General features: G+C 39.1%; 1 protein-coding gene across 1 annotated transcript in view; it reads right to left on the bottom strand.

Annotated features, from left to right (window-relative positions):
• The window catches only part of LOC120543322, a 41,104-nt gene that overhangs the window by 10,818 nt on the left and 8,892 nt on the right, over positions 1 to 21,394 (bottom strand). The window contains exons 4-5 of the mRNA XM_039776358.1: positions 20,045 to 20,350; positions 8,812 to 9,114 (exon numbers count right to left, since the gene is read on the bottom strand). Coding sequence (XP_039632292.1) covers positions 8,812 to 9,114; positions 20,045 to 20,350 — 609 coding nt within the window. The remainder of the gene's footprint in view (positions 1 to 8,811; positions 9,115 to 20,044; positions 20,351 to 21,394) is intronic.

The raw sequence follows: 21,394 nt of genomic DNA, 5'->3' as shown, positions 1-21,394 counted from the left end.
TGCACAACCTGAGCCACTTTATAAAGAGTGTACAGTATTTACATATGATGATGATATTTTTAAGATGAAATGCAGCAAAATATGTTTATTATATTATACAGATAAAACTTCAACTTCATTTATATAATCTATATTGTTATAAATTAAAGGACACAGTGTCGCTGCACTAGCAAGGATCTGGCGCTCTGCTCCGCTTGCACTGTATGCTTCACTGGGACTGGTGTGAAGGATAGAATAATTAAACATGTACTACGAAGATATTTCAATGTTCCTTAAAAGTTTTGAAGAATCAGCGTTATAAGCTTACAGATGGCTTAACGTCCATTACAGAGCTGATTGTGTGGCGATTGGTTACTTGGAGAAAGAAAAGGATGGACAGGAATTGGAGGTTAGTACAGTTGAAAGAGACAGTACTGCACGGGCGGCCTTAGGCATGTGCAAACTGTGCACCTACACAGGGCCACCAAATCCCAGGGGCTGCCACGCCAATATATATCTATACTAATAAAAGGCAAAGCCCTCACTCACTCACTCACTCACTCACTCACTCATTCACTCACTCACTCACTCACTCACTGACTCATCACTAATTCTCCAACTTCCCGTGAAATTTGGCAGGTTCATTCCTTACAGCTTCCTTACAAAAGTTGGGCAGGTTTTATATCAAAATTCTACGCGTAATGGTCATAACTGGAAGCAGTTTTTCTCCATTTACTGTAATAGAGATGAGCTTCAACGCCGTGGGGGCGGAGTTTCGTGTGACATCATCACGCCTCCCACGTAATCACGCAGTACATAGAAAACCAGGAAGACCTCAAAAAAGCGCTCAAGAAAACATGCATTATATAATTGAGAAGGCAGCGAAACAATAAGAAGCAAGCGAGTGACATATACAACTATATTCATGAGTTCTGCTACTTCGGAAACAAAGCACGATGTAAACCTACACTTTAAATTAAGTTCATAGACAGGCTGCTGCTGGCGTTTGTAATTTAGTGCCTGCCCATATAAGGCTGTCCGTCAGCGGCAATCCAATAGCAAACTGCCACGGGTAAATATTCACGGGTGAAGGACTGTCTGTGCTTATGGAGAGGAAGATGATATGGTCAGGGTGGTGTTTGACACAAACTCAGCGAAACTGCGAGAGAAAGTTTTAAGTGCCAGGACTAAGGTAACATTAAATAAAGCTATGGACATAGCACGAGATGGCATAAGCACAGCTGGGAACCTTCGATACAAGTACACCGAGTGGCTCACGTGAACTGACGCAGTGCACAGATAATAAGCAACAGTTCCAAAGAGCGCTGAACAGGTCAGGTCTCAGATAAAGAAGAAGACGAGCTGTTTATTGATGCAGTAAGAAACGAATCGATGAATGAAACCTGTCATCTTTACAACGATTGACAAACACGGAATGTAACTTGAACACAACACATCCTACAAATACGAACCTGATTGAAAGAAATAATGATAATCAAATCCTTGATGACAGCAACACTCAGTAACACTCACAAAACAAATACTGTATATTGATAGTCATGTTACGTTATTTTTAAAATGTTCCCTTTTCTTTTTCTACCTTTTTTAACACACTACTTCTCCGCTATGATCGCTGGTATATATATATGTATATATATATATCCCGCTCTACATACTCGAATAATGGATACTTTATTCGCCATCAATGATTGTTTTGGTAAAGCCATACTCAGTGTATTCATTAGATGAACGGTAAAAAAGTAAGAGCGAGGAGGATGACTCATTGAGGCATGCAGGCTGTAGTGCGCGTCAACTCTATCTGAATTGCGCGATCACATTTGAAAAAATATATCTTTTCAAGTTCTATTTAGTCCATATGTGTCAAACTCAAGGGCCGCGGGCCACATCCGGCCCAGCGTGTAATTATATCCGCCCGAGATCATTTTATATACTGTATTATTGTTATTAAAGCCGGGTATATGAAGCGCTGGTAACACAATAAACTACAGATCCCATAATGCAGCGCTTCAGCTGCCTTGCAACACTTACTGCGTTAATCAAGTCTACCTTATGATGCGGCAAGTTATTGCGAAGCTAGAGTTATTGCGCACTGAGTTTGCATGGCGCTTTGGTGACTTTGAAGAACAAAAAGTCCGTCTACATGCGGCTCGAACCTTGTGCATGTTTGGTAGCACATATCTGTGTGAGAAGCTCTTCTCAGTGATAAAGACCAACAAAACAGCACACAGGAGTCGCCTCACTGATGAGCACCTGCAATCCATCCTGAGAATCTCCACAACACAGAACCTCACAGCAAACAGAAACAAACTTGTGGCCAAAAAAAGATGCCAGGCGTCCAGCTCTAAAATGACATATGAGCAAAGACAACTGAATGATTTGATTTGTTATTGCACGTAAGAGCGGAGTCAACCGTTTTAACAAACAGCGTATTGCACTGATACGAAATAGCTGTGTGTGTATATATGTAGGTATGTATGTATATGTGTATATATGTGTGTGTATATATGTAGATATATATGTATGTATATATGTGTATATGTATAGATATGTATATATATATATATATATATATATATATGTGTATATATATATATATATATATATATATATATATATATATATATATATATATATATATATATATATATGACAACAACACTCATCATTCACAACAGTGACAAAACAATTACATTGACAATCAGGTTACGTTATTTTCAAAATGTTTCCTTTTCTTTTCATTGCTTCTTTAACACACTACTTCTCGGCTGCGAAGCGCGGGTATTTTGCTATCTATACTAATAAAAGGCAAAGCCCTCACTCACTCACTCACTCACTCACTCACTCACTCACTCACTGACTCATCACTAATTCTCCAACTTCCCGTGTAGGTAGAAGGCTGAAATTTGGCAGGCTCATTCCTTACAGCTTACTTACAAAAGTTGGGCAGGTTTCATTTCGAAATTCTATGCCTAATGGTCATAACTGGAAGGTATTTTTCTCCATTAACTGTAATGGAGTTGAGCTGCAATGACGTGGGGGGCGGAGTTTCGTGTGACATCATCACGCCTCCCACGTAATCACGTGAACTGACTGTCAACGCAGTGCGTAGAAAACCAGGAAGACCTCCAAAAAGCGCTTAAGAAAGCATGCATTATATAATTGAGAAGGCAGCGAAACAATAAGAAGCGAGCGAGTGACATATACTACCATATTCATGAGTGCTGCTACCTCGGAAAGAAAGCAAGGTGTAAACCTAAACTTTAAATTAAGTTCATAGACAGGCTACCGCTGGCGTTTCACATGCCCACAGGTAATGCGGGATACAAGTTTAATGAGAGGACGCAGGATATAAACGAGAGTTTTGATCACTTTGTAACTAAGTTAAAATTTTAGGTGAATACTTTCTTCTTTGGAGGAATTAATTACTAAGAAATGCAACAATAAAGGATTAATATCAAGGATTTTTACAACTGGCTTGTATCAGGGTCTACTGAATCAACAACACCGAAACTTGAATTATGGAAGACGGGATTGAACGAGGATATATCTGAGGATGAATGGAGACAAGTTTGTAAAAATTCTCAGAAACAGTTAGGGCGCGTTAGCTTAAAACTACTTCAATATAACTGGTTGATGCAGACTTATATAACTCCTGTCAAAATAAATAGGTTTAATAAAAATATTCCTGATACATGTTTCAAATGTAGAGAGGCACAGGGTTCATTTGTGCATTGTGCTTGGGAATGTAACATTATTAGAGACTTTTGGGTGGAAGTGATTAATATTACAAAGATAATTGTACCCTTGAATATTCCCTTAGATGCAAAAATGATTTTGCTACATTTATATCCAAAGAACCTTAAACTAAATCTTCAGCAGCGCAAATTCATAGACTATGCTATATTACAAGCTAAAAAAACGATAGCTCTTAACTGGAAAAGGCCTGATCCGCCATCTATTGGAACTTGGATTAATGCCATGGCACAGTGTATGGTCATGGAAAATGTAACATATTTTATTAAAGACAAAATGGATGTATATGAAGAAATATGGAAGCCGTTTAAGTACTACATTAACAACAATAATATTGGTCATTTATTACAAGAGGTGTAACTATGTATAATTTTTTATTATTTTTTTTTTGGAAAAGGTAACTTTTATGTGTAAAGTACAGTAATGTATATTTGGTTTTTGGGTACCTTGCAATATTTGTCTTGCATTTAAATTGTCTCGTGTAAAAGAATTCTTTGTATATCTATAGGGGAGAAGAGAGTGATGTTCTCTTGTTGGGGTGGGAAATAATTGTGACGAAATGGAAATTTGTTTCTATGCTACCTGTTTTGTATAATTAAAAACAATAAACACATTGTTAAAAAAAAAAAAAAAATTTAGGTGAAGGGGTGTGCTTATGCAAATTCCGAGAGACTGTGTTTGTGGGGGATTGACAGTTAAGGCGGATGGGGGAGTCACGTCATCATCTCCCCGCCCATTCATCTCATTTCAATCTGAGCTGAGCTCCACGGCTAACGCCGTCTTCCGAAGCAACTTCGTCAGACTGCCACCAAATACTCACAGAAAAATCCACAAGTTAATACACACGCTGTCTCTAGAGTTTCTCTCCACACTGAATCCTCCAGGCACTACTTACAAAAGGTTACATTGACAATCGTGTTACGTTATTTTTAAAATCTTTCCTTTTCTTAGCACAAGCACAGCTGAGAAGCTTTGATGCATGTGCTCCATAACACGTTAAAAAATAATGCATTTAATCACACTTTGCATTCCAAACAAAGGGGAGCTTTTGTCAATGCATGATTTCCTGGTACACAGATTACATTGATCAGCGCATCCCGATTCATTTTACCCTTGCACCACCTTAGTTTGAGAAGAAGTATGAAAAAATATGAGGTTAACATAGAAAAACAGATCACCAATTCAAGCTTTATGAATAATCGATTCGCCATCAATAATTGTTTTGGTAAAGCCATCCTCCTTCCATTTTATAATTTTTCCGCCATTAGCCATGATTAAATGAACGGTAAATAAAGTAAGAGCAAAGCGAGGGTGACTTATTTAGGCAGGCATATATATGACAGCAACACTCATGACAATGTCAATCATGTTACGTTATTATTAAAATGTTTCCTTTTCTTTTCATTATTCTTTAACACACTACTTCCCCGCTGCGAGGCAGGTATTTTGCTATATATATAATATATGAATTACCTCCAAAGAGCTGAGACTTTTGATATCATGAACGTGTGTACAAAACTGGGGTCTCCTGCCCAGCAAAAGTCGAGCAGCCAGCGCGTGCATAGCTGTGCCGGCCTTTGAGACGCTGACTGCGCTTCTGCCTTAAGTCAAAGTGAGCACTTTTAATTTTTTTCATCCTCCCCCTGCGCTATAGCCCAGACAAGTGCAAACACGGGACCCCTTTTCTACACCACGGCAAAATAATATTAAGGCGATTCACACTTTCTTTTGCACGTATACGATTATGAGGTCCTAAACTCGGATTATGAAGACACGCACACGAGTGGAGGACTGACAGTGCCATCACAGCCGATTAATGGCGGGGACGTCTCACCAGTCTACACAAGACCCACGCGACTGTCCCCAAAAGGCGATCATAACGTCAGCGAACACATCTCTCTATACTATATAAAAGAAAAGGCAACTTTCCTTTCTTTACACCTTTTTTCCTTTTATGCCAAACCAAAGCCTTTCTCTCTTAACACTGCAGAGGACACAAAACTAATTTTCTTTAATTGCCGGTAAGGCACATTACCAGAGGCACAAATTTGAGCGTTCACATAGAAAATGTAATTTCTATACCACAGCCGTCGTGTAGCGCCTTTCAAAAGGGATCTACTACCGAGAGATGATCCATATACATTTTAGCTGCTGTTAGTTACTTACCTGTTGTGTTACACAGTCTTTAAAATGTAGTTTACCCGCAACCACTCCAGTAGTGCTCAATGTACCTGTACTTCTTGAAACGTTAATGTTTTACTGTTTAATAACTTATAGACTATATTTTATTATTTTTCCCTTGCACTCAGTGACCAAAGCTATACACACACATATAGGCACATACAAACATACACACAAGTATATGTATATGTATATATATGTATATGTATATATATATATGCACACACACACCCCTATCTAGATATATATATATATATATATATATATATATATACACATACATACATACATACATACATGTATATAATTTGTGTGTATGTATGTATGTGTGTGTATATATGATGTAGATAGGTATGTATATATATATATGTGTATATGTAGATATGTATATAGATATGTAGATATGAAGATATGTATGTGTATATATATATATATATATGTATGTATGTGTATGTATGTATGTGTGTATGTGTGTGTTTGTATGTGTGTGTGTATATATATATGACAGCAGCAATCCAAGCTGTGAGAAAACAGTAAAAAGGAGGCGTGTCAGACGTTGTGGTACATTTTCTGATGCAGCTAGACGAAAATAACTTTGTGACGCTGCCACCAAATACACAAAACAATTACTTTGACAATCATGTTACATTATATTTAAAATGTTTCCTTTTCTTTTTCATAACTTCTTTAACACATGACATCGCTGTGAAGCGCGGGTATTTTGCTATATATATATATCACAGCGACACTCATAACAGTGACAAAACAATTACATTAACAATCATGTTACGTTATTTTTAAAATTTTTCCTTTTCTTTTTCGTACCTTCTTTAACACACTACTTCTCCGCTGCGAAGCGCGGGTATTCTGCTAGTTGAATATAAAACAGAAACAGAAAATAACGACAAAGCTAAAAATGCAGTGGCAAATTTCGGCAAAAGTAAAACGCTTGTGTCATGAGCACGAGGAGGCTATGCAGTGTCCGCAATGGATGTGGCCATCTGCCGTGCATAAGATAACATATTGACATTGGCGGGCAAACGAGCCACCGATTCTTTCTCTGCCCAGGGCCGCCACGAGCCTAAGAGCCACCCTTGAGTACTGCTGCAATAAATTATTTCATCAAAGGTTGCGCACCATCACTGCGCCACCGTGTTTACATGTTTAATAACGTGCTTTAACTCCTATCATCATGAAAATGATATCACGTATACATCTCAGTATTTTAGTTATTCAGAGACCTGTAATATCATGAATGTAATGGATTCTGTGTTCTGTCGGAGGTAGAGAAAGCCGGTTTAAGAAGCACGTAGTGATTCACACACATAGGGCACATAGAAGAACACATACAAAACAAAACATTTAACGTGCTACTTTACTTACGATGTGATTTGAGAAACTAGTTAATTAATCAATTTTAAGATGAAGTTTATGATGTTCTACTTTAATGACAAAATAAATTACGTGATTAAAGTGGAAATTTCAAGATTGAAGTTGACATTTCGTGCTTTTCCTCCACTGTGTGCCTTTTTTTTTCTCTGTACCCTAATAAGCTTTCATATGACACTGAGACAGTGGGCTGCGACTCGCCTTTTCATGGTGACTTTGATATTTGACAACTTCTTTTTTATTTTGGGCACTGTGCGACTTTGTGAACTTGAGCTTTCAAGTTTCTCCAACATGCTATGTCACTTGATCAACTTCCTTTTGTTGTTTATACCACTGTTTAAACCAACAAAAGTATGATTTTCCTTGCCTCCACTTGGTATTCACTGAAATTCTTCCATTTTCCCTCTTGCTTTTCCCATTGTCTTTTCACAGAATGCTGAGCTTAAGGGCTATTTATATTGATTTGCATATTCAAAGAGGCGTAATTCTGGGAGGAGACAGGGCGGGACAGCAGGCACGTGCACAAGAGTTACTTTCACGCTGACCGGGATTTATGCAGCGGAAGAACGCGGAAGTTGGCGAACACACAGATTCCTGCATCTGGATTTTTCTGTGCATAAGCACATTTCGGCTTTTGTGCTTACGTCATGTTATAGTGCGAATTCTACACCGTTATGCATGAGGCCACAGGCAACCATCTTTCCCTTTCCAGAAAGGGTTGACAAGTTCAGTTCTTCAGTCAGTTGGGAAGATGCCTGACTCCCAAATGGAAGCAAAGATTGCTTGCAATGCCAGGAGGACAGCCTTACCACTAGCCTGGAGAAGTTCACTCAGGATACCACAGATCCCTGCAGCCTTCCTTAATTTCAGCTGGTCCACCACCTATGCAATCACAATGAGATTAGGTGGTTCACAGCTAATTGGTGGCCTCAAGAACCATGGACCAGAGATATCCAACATCCTACCCTGAGGATCAGCTTTGAATAGCTACTTAAAGTAGCCAGGCCAATGAGTCACAAAATGCAGTGTCATCTGTAAGGACCGTTCCATCACCTGCCCTGACTGCGACTCTCTGAGGAACAGATTTGGATGTGCATAATGCTTCTATTCCTCTGTAAGTAGGACGTGGGTCACTAGAGCATAGATGGTGTGTCACTTGCTCACAGATACTTCTAACTAACTCCTCCTTTATCTGCCCTCAGAGCCTGGCATTACTTGTACATGAGATATATCGTATCATAACACAAAAATTAGGGGAAAAAAATCAGTGTCTGCCTTTGTTTAATTGCAAATTTTGCAGCATTTTTTAAGTAAATGAATATTTAAATTTGACACAAACACAACTTCTATCACATTTGAGAAGTTATCTGTCAGCTTTTAGTGAGGAATCAACTGTCCTACCTTTATTTTTGAATATTCAAATCTCTATTAAAGCCTCATTTTGTTTTAAAGTTACATGCAACAAAAAATAATTTTGAATACCAGCACCTTGACAGATAACAGAAGCGTCTTTACTGTGATCACAGTTGTGTAATCTCCAGCCCCTGAAAGGACACTGAGAGAGGGCCGTCTCATTTCCAAAGCATCTGACATCATCCTGCAGGATGTCACCACTTCCCAAGCCAAAGGCCGCATTGTGTGGAGCTGACACTGCTGCACCGCAGCCTTTTTGCTGACAGACCACATCTGCATTTTTCAGTTCCCATGCATTGTCACAGACTGTTCCCCAGGTCCCTTTGTAGAAGACTTCAACTCGACCGGCACAGTGTCCACCATCAGCAAGCCTTAAGTCTGTAAAATAAGTCAGAAAAAGATTTAAAAAACAGTCACCATAAAAGACATTGCATATTAAGAATAATATGTAAACACAAGAAATGCTTTATAGGAAAGTTCAGATTTGCCCATAGCATCCTTTGTGGCTTGTCCCTTATGCAGGAGTAAACTCTGTTCCTCACACTTACAGCTCAGCAATGGAGCAGTCACACACAAACACGCACAAACACACATCCTGAGATTGTAAAACCATTTTTAACTTGTGTAGTGGAAAGTTTGGCTACACCACAACCAGCCTGCAAGTGGAACATGGGTGCTCTAAATAAAAAGTGACTTATGATCCATTCTTAAAATCAAAGGATTACTGCCCAGCACTGACTCACCATACCACCTTGATTTACCTCACCATCTTTGGTTCTATATAACAAGATTCTCAGTTGGTTTACCTTGTTGGACAGGGTGGGCATGCAGTGGATAATACTACTGCCTTACTGCTGAAGAGCCCCCAAATTCAAATTCTGCCCTAGCTCTAATAAAATCAGAAAGTATTTGATAAGGTTCCATATAAAAGGATGGCCATCAAACTAAAAGAAGTGGGAGTTTAGGGTGTTGCTTGTAGATGGGTGCAAAATTGGCCAAGACACAGGAAGCATAGGGTGATGGTGCAAGGGACCTTATCAGAACTGGCTGATGTTAAGAGTGATGTTTCACAGGGTCTGTGGTAGGACCGCTGCTATTTTTAATACATGTTAATGATTTGGATAGGAAAATAAGTAACAAACTGGTTATGTCTGCAGGTGATACCAAGCTAGGTGGATTGGCAGATGATCTAGAATCCATTGAATCATTGCAGAGGGACTTGGACAACATACAGGCTTTGGCAGATTTATAGCTGATGAAATTTAATGTAAGTTAATGTAATGTATTACACATAGGAAGTAAAAATGCTAGGTTTGAATACACAGTGGGAGGTCTGAAAATCAACACTATCAACTGCCAGACAGTGTTCAGAATCTATTAAGAAGACTAACAGAGTGTTAGGTTATATATCATCCTAATGTGTACAGTACAAGTCAAAGGAAGTTATGCTCAAGCTTTATAACACACTGGTTAGGCCTCACCTGGAGTACTGTGTACAACTTTGGTCTCCAGACTACAAAATGGACACTGCTGGAAAAAATTCCAGAGCAGAGCAACTAGGTAGATTTCTGCGCTATAGGAGATGAGTTATGAGGAAAGATTAAAAGAGATGAGGATTTTTAGTTTATGCAAAAGAAGATTAAGAGGAAACATGACTGAAGGGTTTAAAATTATGAAGGGAATTAGTACAGTGGATAGTGATTGTTACTTTAAAATGAGTTCATCAAGAACATGGGAACACAGTTGGAATCTTGTTAAGGGTAAAACATTAGGAAGTTTTTCTTTACACAGAGAACCATAAAAACACGGAATAAGCTACAAAGTTGTGTGGTAGAGAGTAGGACTTTATGGACTTTCTAAAGTAGACTTGATGTTAATTTGGAAGAATTAAGTAGATATATAGGATAGGATAGCTTTGTTTGGTTGAAATGCCTGTCTTTAATATAGATTGTTCTAACTGAAAATATACACACTCTCCTTCAATGTCTGGTTTTCCACCCTCCTCCCAAAGATGTCCACCTTAGCTTAGCCGGATGACTCTACACTAAGACCTTGTGTTAGTTTGGGTATGCGTTTAAATGTGCCCTGCAATGGAATGGCACAACATTCAGGGCTGTTTCCTTTGATGTACCCAGTTCTGCTGGAATAGGCACTGGCTTCTGTGAGTCATAATTATTCATGTTTGATGATGGACAGTTGAATAAAGACAAGTAAAGAAAGCAAATGACAATTAATTTGTCTTCATATAACAGGACCACGCTTCTACATAATTCACTGCATGATGCATGAACTTGACTTTTGAATAGCAACATTTAGCTTGTTTTCACTTTAAAACTTTGATTCAGATTTTATTTTATAGAGTGCCTCTCAGGATTAACAAAACTCAGGTAATTGTGGCACAGTATGCCCACTGTACTCATGAAATAGCATCTAGCAACATCCCTTTGGAAAAATGTTTCTTCCACCTACATTCCTAGGCCTTGAAGATTAGGAAGCATATAGACAATATGAAGTGAAAAGTCACAATCGGTTTGGTGCATTAACTACACCATCTAGGAAGACCATCCTGACAGTTTGAGTCAATGAAATAACAAAATATGCCATGTGATTTTGAATATGCAGTGGTGCCTCTTTGACTGGATGTTCATTCTAGATTCATAAACTGATTTTCTTTAATAACTCCTTTCTGCCAAGGTCTGAATGACACTAAACTGCTTCATCTCATCTTATTCTCAAACACACTCTGTGCAATTCAGGGTCACAGTGTGTGGTAATTTGTTTCCGGTATCTGTGGTGGATCTGAACAGGTGCAGATGTTTTTAAAGAATAGTGCAGGTCAGACTTTGTCAGTGTAGATATGTGGGAGGAAAGATGTGCTGCCACAGAGAACTTAAAGAATGAGCGTAGTTGGCACAGCTATCCCTCTTTGAGGTTATACCAATCATTTAATGCACTTCCACTCACGGAGTTATAAAAATGTCAGAGGAGGAACAAAATCGGAAAAACAAAAGAAGAAATCAGGAGGACACTGAAAGAAAACAGAGAAGAATCAGGCTGGAGTCAGTGCGGCTTGAAGATGTGAAGCAGTTAGGTAATCCCCATGGAGGAGTGCAGGAAGCATTTCAGGCACAGATCAACCTTTGCTGATTTTGAGAAGCAGTGATGACTGAGTGCTCCAGGGTTCATACTAGACCAAAATAAGGTGACAGGATGAAGCAGTTGGACTCCAAACATTCTAGGAAGTATTAACAGAGCTGGATGGGACAGGCGCTGGGTTTTTGTACCACATGTGTCAGTGTCTTAGTCCTACTGAGCATGCCTGTTGGGTGAGCAGGGTGAGACAGTAAAGAGAGGACTTTAATGGAAGGAAATGACAGATTTTATCCTTGATTTTAACTATTTGTTGGATGTTATTGATTTTAACTTTTTCACACTGTTTTTTTTTTATTTATTTGAATTTTGGTATGATTTACTTAAGACTAGGGGGCTTTGCAACCCTGCTCGCTTTGCTCAATAACCCCCCCAACCCTCCTTCCCAAGCTGCGCTATGTGCCAGCCACTTCGCATCTCTGCTGCTCGCGTATGCTGATTTTACTTTCACCAAACAAAAAATCTTTTAATTCTCACGGATAAGCCTCTTCATTGGGAAGAAACACTACTTTTCCCAGATGGCAACACGAATTAGACAATGTATAAGTCTCTGACTTAAAGTTTAAATCCAAACAATATATTCGATCTCTTTTTGCTGTTCTGTTATTTCACTGAGCAATAATTTCCGTTTGTTTGCACTAATACAATCTTTACTATCATTTTTTTGAGATTTTCGAATTTTAGTACTTTCATTATCTCTAACCTGCTCTGCATGTTTATTGCGCCAGCATTTTTGAATTTTTTACGACGTTCTACTTTGTCATCTACTCTTTGTCTTTTATTTCCTGCCCTGGGTGTGGTGAAATCTTTTGGCACAAAATCTCGTCTCGCAGGACATGAAAGTATCTCTCTGAAAAAGTCACATTTCGTCCCAGGCTAAAAAGTCTCGTCTCTACCCAGGATTTTTTATTATAATAGAGAGATTTGTGCACTGCACTCTGGACACTGCTTGGATTATTTTATAATCACACTGCACTTTTTTGCAACATACTTGTTGATTGTGCCCTCATTCAACCTGGTCCATCTTGGTTATGACTATCAATGTCCCGGAAAAAAGTCCAAGTCCATGGCTGCAGGCATCCACAGGCTCTCTCAGTAGGACTGGGCTCAGAATAGCATACAGCCCTGAACAGGGCATCAGTCCATCACAGGTCTCACTCACACACCCTAACAGGACCAGTTTGGAATTGCCAGTCAACCTGACCTGCACATCTTTGGGGATGTGGGTGGCAAATGATACAAACCAACGAACACAATAAATCCACACAGGAAACTAGACCTATGGAGTAGCAGTTTTACTCACTGTGCTACATGCCAACCATCACCACATTGATTAATATGAAATATACAACATTAAACCATTAAAGTGTAAAGACTTTGTGCATGTAATTTTTAATTATATTAACAGAAAAATATTGTGCTAAGGAGTAATGATGTTTTACATGTTAGTCAGAAATGCAAGTATGAATTACATTCTACTCTGTAACAACATGGCTGCTACTACTACTATTCATTCATGTCTTATGTTGCCTATTGGAAGCTGATTTTAATATGATCATTGAAAGAACTGCCTACTTTACATGACTGATTAGTCAGTAAATATAACTAATAACTTATATTGGGCACGCACACCTTAAGGATGTACATATTGTCAGGCTGGAAATTATGCATGGGCCAGTAGAAGAGTCTCCCCATACCATTTATAAAAAGGGGCAAGGATAGAAGTGGGATGACTTAAAAAAAGGTGTCATTTCATACTACTGTTTATGTACTGTATTGGTGAGCTACTGTAGATTTGGTTCACATCATCATCAGTCTGTTCCTCTGTGGAGCTGACCTAGTTGGTAGTTCTATTCTGCTTGGCAGGAAAGGGAATCAGCTGCTAAATTACAGTCTGGACATTTGAAGTTAGCAGAATTGGCAGGTGTAAGAGTTAGCTAAAGCATTTTTTATTTTTACAGAAGAAAATGAATGATTTTCTATCTGAAATATAAAACAAGTTTATTAATATAAAGAGTGGCACAAATATTTGGATCGGAAACACTTTAATACAGGATTCCCCATTATTTATGAGGAAAAGGCTGCAGTAATCATAGCTCCGTCATAGCCGGCTATTAGAACCAAAATACAGTACTAAATGTCAGCGCCATCTTCTGTAAGAACTTTGAAATGAGCTCTTGGATCATCTTAAAAGCATTTGCAGAATATTACAGTCAAATGTCAACAAAAATTGTACAATGTGCTGTTTTCTACCCAGATTGACAAGAACATCTTCAGTTTAACGTATACTAGCTTAAATATCCAGCGTTGTCAGGGAGGAAAATAGAGTGGATAAAAATATAATTAAAAAAAACACAACTTTAAAAATAAAAATAAATTAACAAATAATGAAGACTCACTAATTTGCTTGTCTTGTGGTCTTGAATGTATGTTATCATCCAGTTGAACCGGCCAACTCTAATTTTAAAAGCAACAGGGGTGCGGTGGTACTCAAATATAAAGAATGCTGCCAGTCACCTCCAATTCGCCCTCTAGTGGTTGTTCCGAGAGTTAACTGGATGATAACATGCATACAAGATCACAAGATCACCCCCACCCTACCCAGAAGGGGGTGGGTTAGGGGTGATTTCACCTGTGAAGGATGGCTGGGGCCCATGCCCAGCCGGGATGCCCCTGCAGCATATGTTCCTGGGGAGCAGGCATGGGAAACACAATATCTCCGCCCTGGGTTGCAGCGGTGCCCCAGACTCCCCCAAGGCTTCATGGGGGTTGAAGTGTTGTGCAGTCCTGTTGGGTTTTGCAGGCGTCGCCATGGGGTGCTGCAGCAGGAGCTGCTGGACCGTTCTGGGCACTGGTTTTGCCATACCCAGAAGTGCAGCCTAGAGTACTTCCAGGTGCCCAATAAAAGGAGCCAGAAACCACCACTCAGTGGCCAGAGTCGGGTGGAGGAGGACAAGGTTACCTAGGAGGAGTGGTGGTGCAGAGAAAGAGCGCTTTTGTATTGGTGTATTGTGTTTGGGACTGTGTTGTGTCTGTGGGGATTACAGGAAAGGTGTGCCCCACAGGTGAAGAAAATAAACAGTTTATTTATTTTATACATGTGCCTCCACGTCCAATCTGTGTCAGGTCAGGCGCATATATAGTGCCTTTTTACACACCCTACAGTATTTTTAGTCAACCAATGAGAAACGTGTACCAAGTGTTATGAAAATCGCTTTAGCCATTCAGAAGTGATGCTGGAATATACATACATACATACATACATACACACACACATATATTGACCTTTAAATATATACTAGCTGAAATACCCGGCGTTGCCCAGGAGGAAAATAAAGTGTTTTTTTTTAATTGTTTGAGAAAAATATAATCAAAAAAAAAAAAACTACAACTTTAAAAATAACAAAAATAAATTAGCAAACAATGAAGACTCACTAATGTGGTTGTATTGTTTACTGAAGTGCATTGTTATATACAAGGGGGTGGGTTAGGGTTGATTTCACCCTACAGTATTTTTAGTTGACCAATGAGAAACATGTTAACCAAGTCTCACAAAAATTGCTCGAGCCATTTGGAAGTGATGCTGGAACATACATACAATACATACATACTCTGATGGACGACGGGGGCCCATGCCCGGCCAGGACGCCCCTTCTGTGTATGTTCCAGGGGAGCAAGCATGGGCTGCACAGTACCTTCCCCGCACCACTTGGTTGCAGCCCCCATGGGTGACGGTGGTGCCTCAGATACCCACAGGGCTCCATGGGAGATGGAGTTCTCCACAGCCCTGTTGGGATCCAGTGGTTCCTGGGCCCCTCAGGGCTGTAGTTCAGCTACACCCGAAGGTGCAATTGGAGGCAGATGGTCAAGCACCTGAAGCACTTCTGGGTGAACTATAAAAGGGGCCAGCAGCCACCACTCCAGGAGTCTGAGTTGAGGGGAGGAGGACAATGCTTGCCAGGAGGAGTGGTGTTGTGAAGAGTAGTGTGTGTTTTGCTTTGGTTGGTGCTTTTGGGACTGTGTATTGCATGTGGGACACGGGGAAGATGTGCCCCACAGGTGAAGAAAAATAAAAGTTTATTTACTTTTATACATGCCTTCGGTGTCAGTCTGTGTCGCGTCAGCGCCTATATAGAGCCTTTGTTACAACACATACACACATGAGACATCAGTTAAATTAACATACATGGCTATAGTTGCTGGAAGAAATTAAAATACAAAACAAAAACCCAGATTAACACAGAGCATATCAATAGGTTGCAGCAAAGATAACCCACTTGGGATCGTTTGCTGCTCAAAAGAGAATGAAGAAAGGAGAGAATCTGTTTTCATGGCCCAAAATTTTTTAAGGGAAGTTCAAGACTTCTAGAAGCAGAGACACTAGACACCACCCTAGTTTGTGTGTCCTCTGTGTGTCACAAAACAAACTATTCACTTCAATCATTCTTTGGCTGAGTTGAAGTGATATACTGTGTACACGTATATGTTGTCACACACGTGCGAGTAGGAGGCGGCTGAAGGGCTTAGAGACTACTACTTATAGTAGTACAGGGTGCACTAACTCTCTTTCTAAGTCTCCTGTAGACGTTTCCCGGGAAATCCAGCCAGCAGCCAGTACCTCAGCTCGGGACACATCACTTTCAGTCCTGGCCCCAAGGATGACATCACTTCCTCCGGACTTCCTATAAAGCCTCACTGCCTTCCTCTGGAATTCTGTTTTGGACTCTGACTTGTAACTGTTATTTGCTTTGAACAGCCTTACTTTGTTTTGCAGCCAGGAACATATTATATATGTTATATGTATACGGGTGACTGCCCCAAACCTTTGCGATGTCTGGTGTCTCTTCTTGCCACTATGTGTATATACATAAACACACACACATATTATATAGTATATATGTACGCACACACACACACATACATACATATACAGTGGTGTGAAAAACTATTTGCCCCCTTCCTGATTTCTTATTCTTTTGCATGTTTGTCACACAAAATGTTTCTGATCATCAAACACATTTAACCATTAGTCAAATATAACATAATTAAACACAAAATGCAGTTTTTAAATGATGGTTTTTATTATTTAGGGAGAAAAAAATCCAAACCTACATGGCCCTGTGTGAAAAAGTAATTGCCCCTGAACCTAATAACTGGTTGGGCCACCCTTAGCAGCAATAACTGCAATCAAGCGTTTGCAATAACTTGCAATGAGTCTTTTACAGTGCTCTGGAGGAATTTTGGCCCACTAATCTTTGCAGAATTGTTGTAATTCAGCTTTATTTGAGGGTTTTCTAGCATGAACCGCCTTTTTAAGGTCATGCCATAGCATCTCAATTGGATTCAGGTCAGGACTTTGACTAGGCCACTCCAAAGTCTTCATTTTGTTTTTCTTCAGCCATTCAGAGGTGGATTTGCTGGTGTGTTTTGGGTCATTGTCCTGTTGCAGCAACCAAGATCGCTTCAGCTTAAATTGACGAACAGATGGCCGGACATTCTCCTTCAGGATTTTTTGGTAGACAGTAGAATTCATGGTTCCATCTATCACAGCAAGCCTTCCAGGTCCTGAAGCAGCAAAACAACCCCAGACCATCACACTACCACCACCATATTTTACTGTTGGTATGATGTTCTTTTTCTAAAATGCTGTGTTCCTTTTACACCAGATGTAACGGGACATTTGCCTTCCAAAAAGTTCAACTTTTGTCTCATCAGTCCACAAGGTATTTTCTCAAAAGTCTTGGCAATCATTGAGATGTTTCTTAGCAAAATTGAGACGAGCCCTAATGTTCTTTTGCTTAACAGTGGTTTGCGTCTTGGAAATCTGCCATGCAGGCCGTTTTTGCCCAGTCTCTTTCTCATGGTGGAGTCGTGAACACTGACCTTAATTGAGGCAAGTGAGGCCTGCAGTTCTTTAAACGTTGTCCTGGGGTCTTTTGTGACCTCTCGGATGAGTCGTCTCTGCGCTCTTGGGGTAATTTTGGTCGGCTGGCCACTCCTGGGAAGGTTCACCACTGTTCCATGTTTTTGCCATTTGTGGATAATGGCTCTCACTGTGGTTCGCTGGAGTCCCAAAGCTTTAGAAATGGCTTTATAACCTTTACCAGACTGATAGATCTCAATTACTTCTGTTCTCATTTGTTCCCGAATTTCTTTGGATCTTGGCATGATGTGTAGCTTTTGAGGTGCTTTTGGTCTACTTGTCTGTGTTAGGCAGTTCCTATTTAAGTGATTTCTTGATTGAAACAGGTGTGGCAGTAATCAGGCCTTCAATTACTTTTTCACACAGGGCCATGTAGGTTTGGATTTTTTTTCTCCCTAAATAATAAAAACCATCATTTAAAAACTGCATTTTGTGTTTACTTGTGTTATATTTGACTAATGGTTAAATGTGTTTGATGATCAGAAACATTTTGTGTGACAAACATGCAAAAGAATAAAAAATCAGGAAGGGGGCAAATAGTTTTTCACACCACTGTATGTATATACTGTATATATGTGTGTGTGCATGTATAGACATCTATATTCAAAACATGATAAATATTATTTTAGGAAAACACTTGAATGTATTCTTTTTATAATTGTTCCATTCCATTCCCTATTTACAATACATCTCCCTCTGTCCTTTTCTTAGCACAGCGGTTCTCAAACTTTCGTATTTCGCAATTTCTACCCTGAATAATATAAGATAGATGAGAATAACCCATGATACAACTAACAAAGGTAGGATACTCGTGCGGTGTCATCATTTTTACTTCCATAAGATTTGCATGTGTTCGGCTAAATTCGATGAAATATTTGCAATTATTTTTTTTTAAGTGCTTTAATAACTGTTAAAATGCCTTGTGTGGTTTTTGGTAGTAATTCTAATTCCAAAAACAAAGAATAAATTGTTTATTCTTATTTAATTATTTTTTTATGTAATGAAACAATTAAATGTTTTAATTTTTAAAAATCTCATAAACGAGGACTCCAATGAAATCAATCTGCAGTAAATTATTTAACTCAATTTGGCAATATTGGCTATGCTGCCAATGTGGTGTAGTCGAGCCGCATTATCACCTGATCTACTGTTACCCGAATGTTCACAACAGATACCGACTGATACGTCTCGAACTTTCTGGATTGAAAATACGTGAATATAAAAGCAGCAGCAGCAGCGGCACCGCTCGTCATAGAAACAAACTTCAAATAGAAAAGGAGCTCAGAGTGTCTATCTCGAATATCAAACCAAACCTGGACAGGCTGTGCACTTTAAAGCAGGTACATATTAACCATTAGATTTATGCCTTAGAAAAGTTTTATTTTAATTTTAGTTATAATGCATTCATTGTGATTATATGATTGCAAATTTAAATTTGAAATAAAAATGTAAAAAATAAATTTTGATGTTCATTTATTCGACGCCGCCCTTGTACAGCTTCAGCGCCCCCCAGTTTGAGAACCGCTTTCTTAACACATGATTTACTGTGAAGACTACATCAAAAAAACTACAGTAAAAATTACAATATAACATGCCTTCCAAAATACTGGTCTCATCTACAGGTTGGTTCTTTTTAAGATTCACCCAATAAGGCCAGAAAATGAAAAACAGCAGCTATGTCTTCTCCATTCTGAGTAACTGTTCTCAATTGATATGTAGTAGATGGGTAGGAGCATCTCGATTAGGACAACACTCTGATTGCACATACTCCTTCATACTATTTAATAACACCTTGTTCCACACTAAGCCTTTTTAGTTCTCACATTTAAGCTTCTTGTGTGTTGGGCTGTCATTAAGTAGAGTGGACTGTCGTATCGCATAAGCTAAGCTTCAAAGGCTTCTGTGCAACTTTCCTTGGTGGCCATTGGGTCCTTGTAATTGAAGCAAGCAGCTGGTGGCATCATTCTCACTAACTAATGGCTCATTAGCTGAGCACAACCATTCCAAATAAGAATTTTAGCACATACAGTCTTAACCTTTCAAAATTCAACTTTATATGACTTTCAGTTTAATGAAAGTCAAGTCCTTCATTCATTTTACTTAAAACCAACTCAAAGAATGAGTTCTGTTTTTGTCCGTGGTTGAATTGGAACTTGGAGTTTGTCTCTCTAATGACACTGGTCAAATCTAAATCTACCAATGATGCCAATAGGGCCTTTGCCCTCTGTAACTTACCCGTGACAGTGACTGATGTAGATCTGCTCTCAGGAGAACTAATGTTACGTCCAGAAATTGTAGTTTCATACACACAGGTGTAATTACCCTCATTGAGGAAGTCTGTACGAAGGAAGGAGAATGTGACAGACTGGTTTAAAGTTTCCTTTGACAGAGGTCTTGTTGTCACGTTTCCAGCAGTCTGAAGTAACTTGAAAGTCCCAAACGAGTAGGTGATTTCTATAGAGCAATTGATGTGGAAACTTTGACCATGTGTAATGTCTCCGGTATGACTGCTTACTGAGATGAAAGGGGTTGGCAGTGGATCTGCAAATAGAGGAGTTTAACAGTAATTGTCACAAAGATGGAAGAAATATTCCTTGCTTATGTGGTGGAAGTTCTCCTATTACAGATATAGTGATGAGGTCCCATAAAAATTAGTATAACCTTGCAATTTGTGCACACACAGTACAACTTTAAATTTATTTTCATGTATCTATAGAACAATGAAATTCTTATTTGTGTGTCTCCTCAGAATAATGACAGAGAAACAATAACAAAACCACATAGAAAATCTACAACTATTAGAATAGCTGAAGAGAGTAGCTGGCATAAGAAACTAAATTACAAAAAATATTTTCAGTTTTCTTTACAACTGGAATTATACACAGGCTAACCTGGGCAGCAACGATTCCAAAATTATCACAGTATATGAATAAACATGTGCTTTTTGTTTTTCAAAGAAATATTCCGGTGGCTAGATTTGCCAATTGAGTCTTTAACTCCTTTTCCTATTTCCCTGAGATAAATCATCCACTGTGAGCTGAAGCCATACGCACATCATCCCACATAATGTTTTGTTCTATGTTCTTAGCATTTGATATGCTATATGTATGTGTACATACTGCTCATAATCTAAGACAGTGTTTCTGTCATTTTGTGGCTGTCCATACTCCAATTGCCTGCTTTCACTCTCTGCTTGTGGACTGCTTGTGTTTCATTTGTAGTGGCTGCTCCTAAGCCTTGACATTACATGTTAGTTTTGTGTGAGTCCCTCAGTATAGTTAGATGGAACTCAAACAAAGATTCAAGCCCAAGGGCACCCTACATCCTCAGTTTCCACTTGGTTTTTGTGTCCACATCTGTCAGAAAACTATTTATTTATTAAAATCTATTTTCTGATTTTTTTCAACATTTTGGGCCTGTAGATGTCAAAGGTCTGTATATAAGTGTTCGGTAACTGATTTAGCTTTAAAGATCCACATGGGCAGTGAGAAAACAGCAAAGCTTGGGGCACAAAGTAGCCCAAATGAATTTATTTATGTATATAAAGGATATGTGACATGCCATACTGTAGTTCAGTAAATCTGC

This window comes from Polypterus senegalus, chromosome 13 (genome assembly GCF_016835505.1).
Source record: "Polypterus senegalus isolate Bchr_013 chromosome 13, ASM1683550v1, whole genome shotgun sequence".
In the NCBI taxonomy this organism is placed as follows: domain Eukaryota; kingdom Metazoa; phylum Chordata; class Cladistia; order Polypteriformes; family Polypteridae; genus Polypterus; species Polypterus senegalus.
This window is presented reverse-complemented; position numbering and strand designations above follow the sequence as displayed.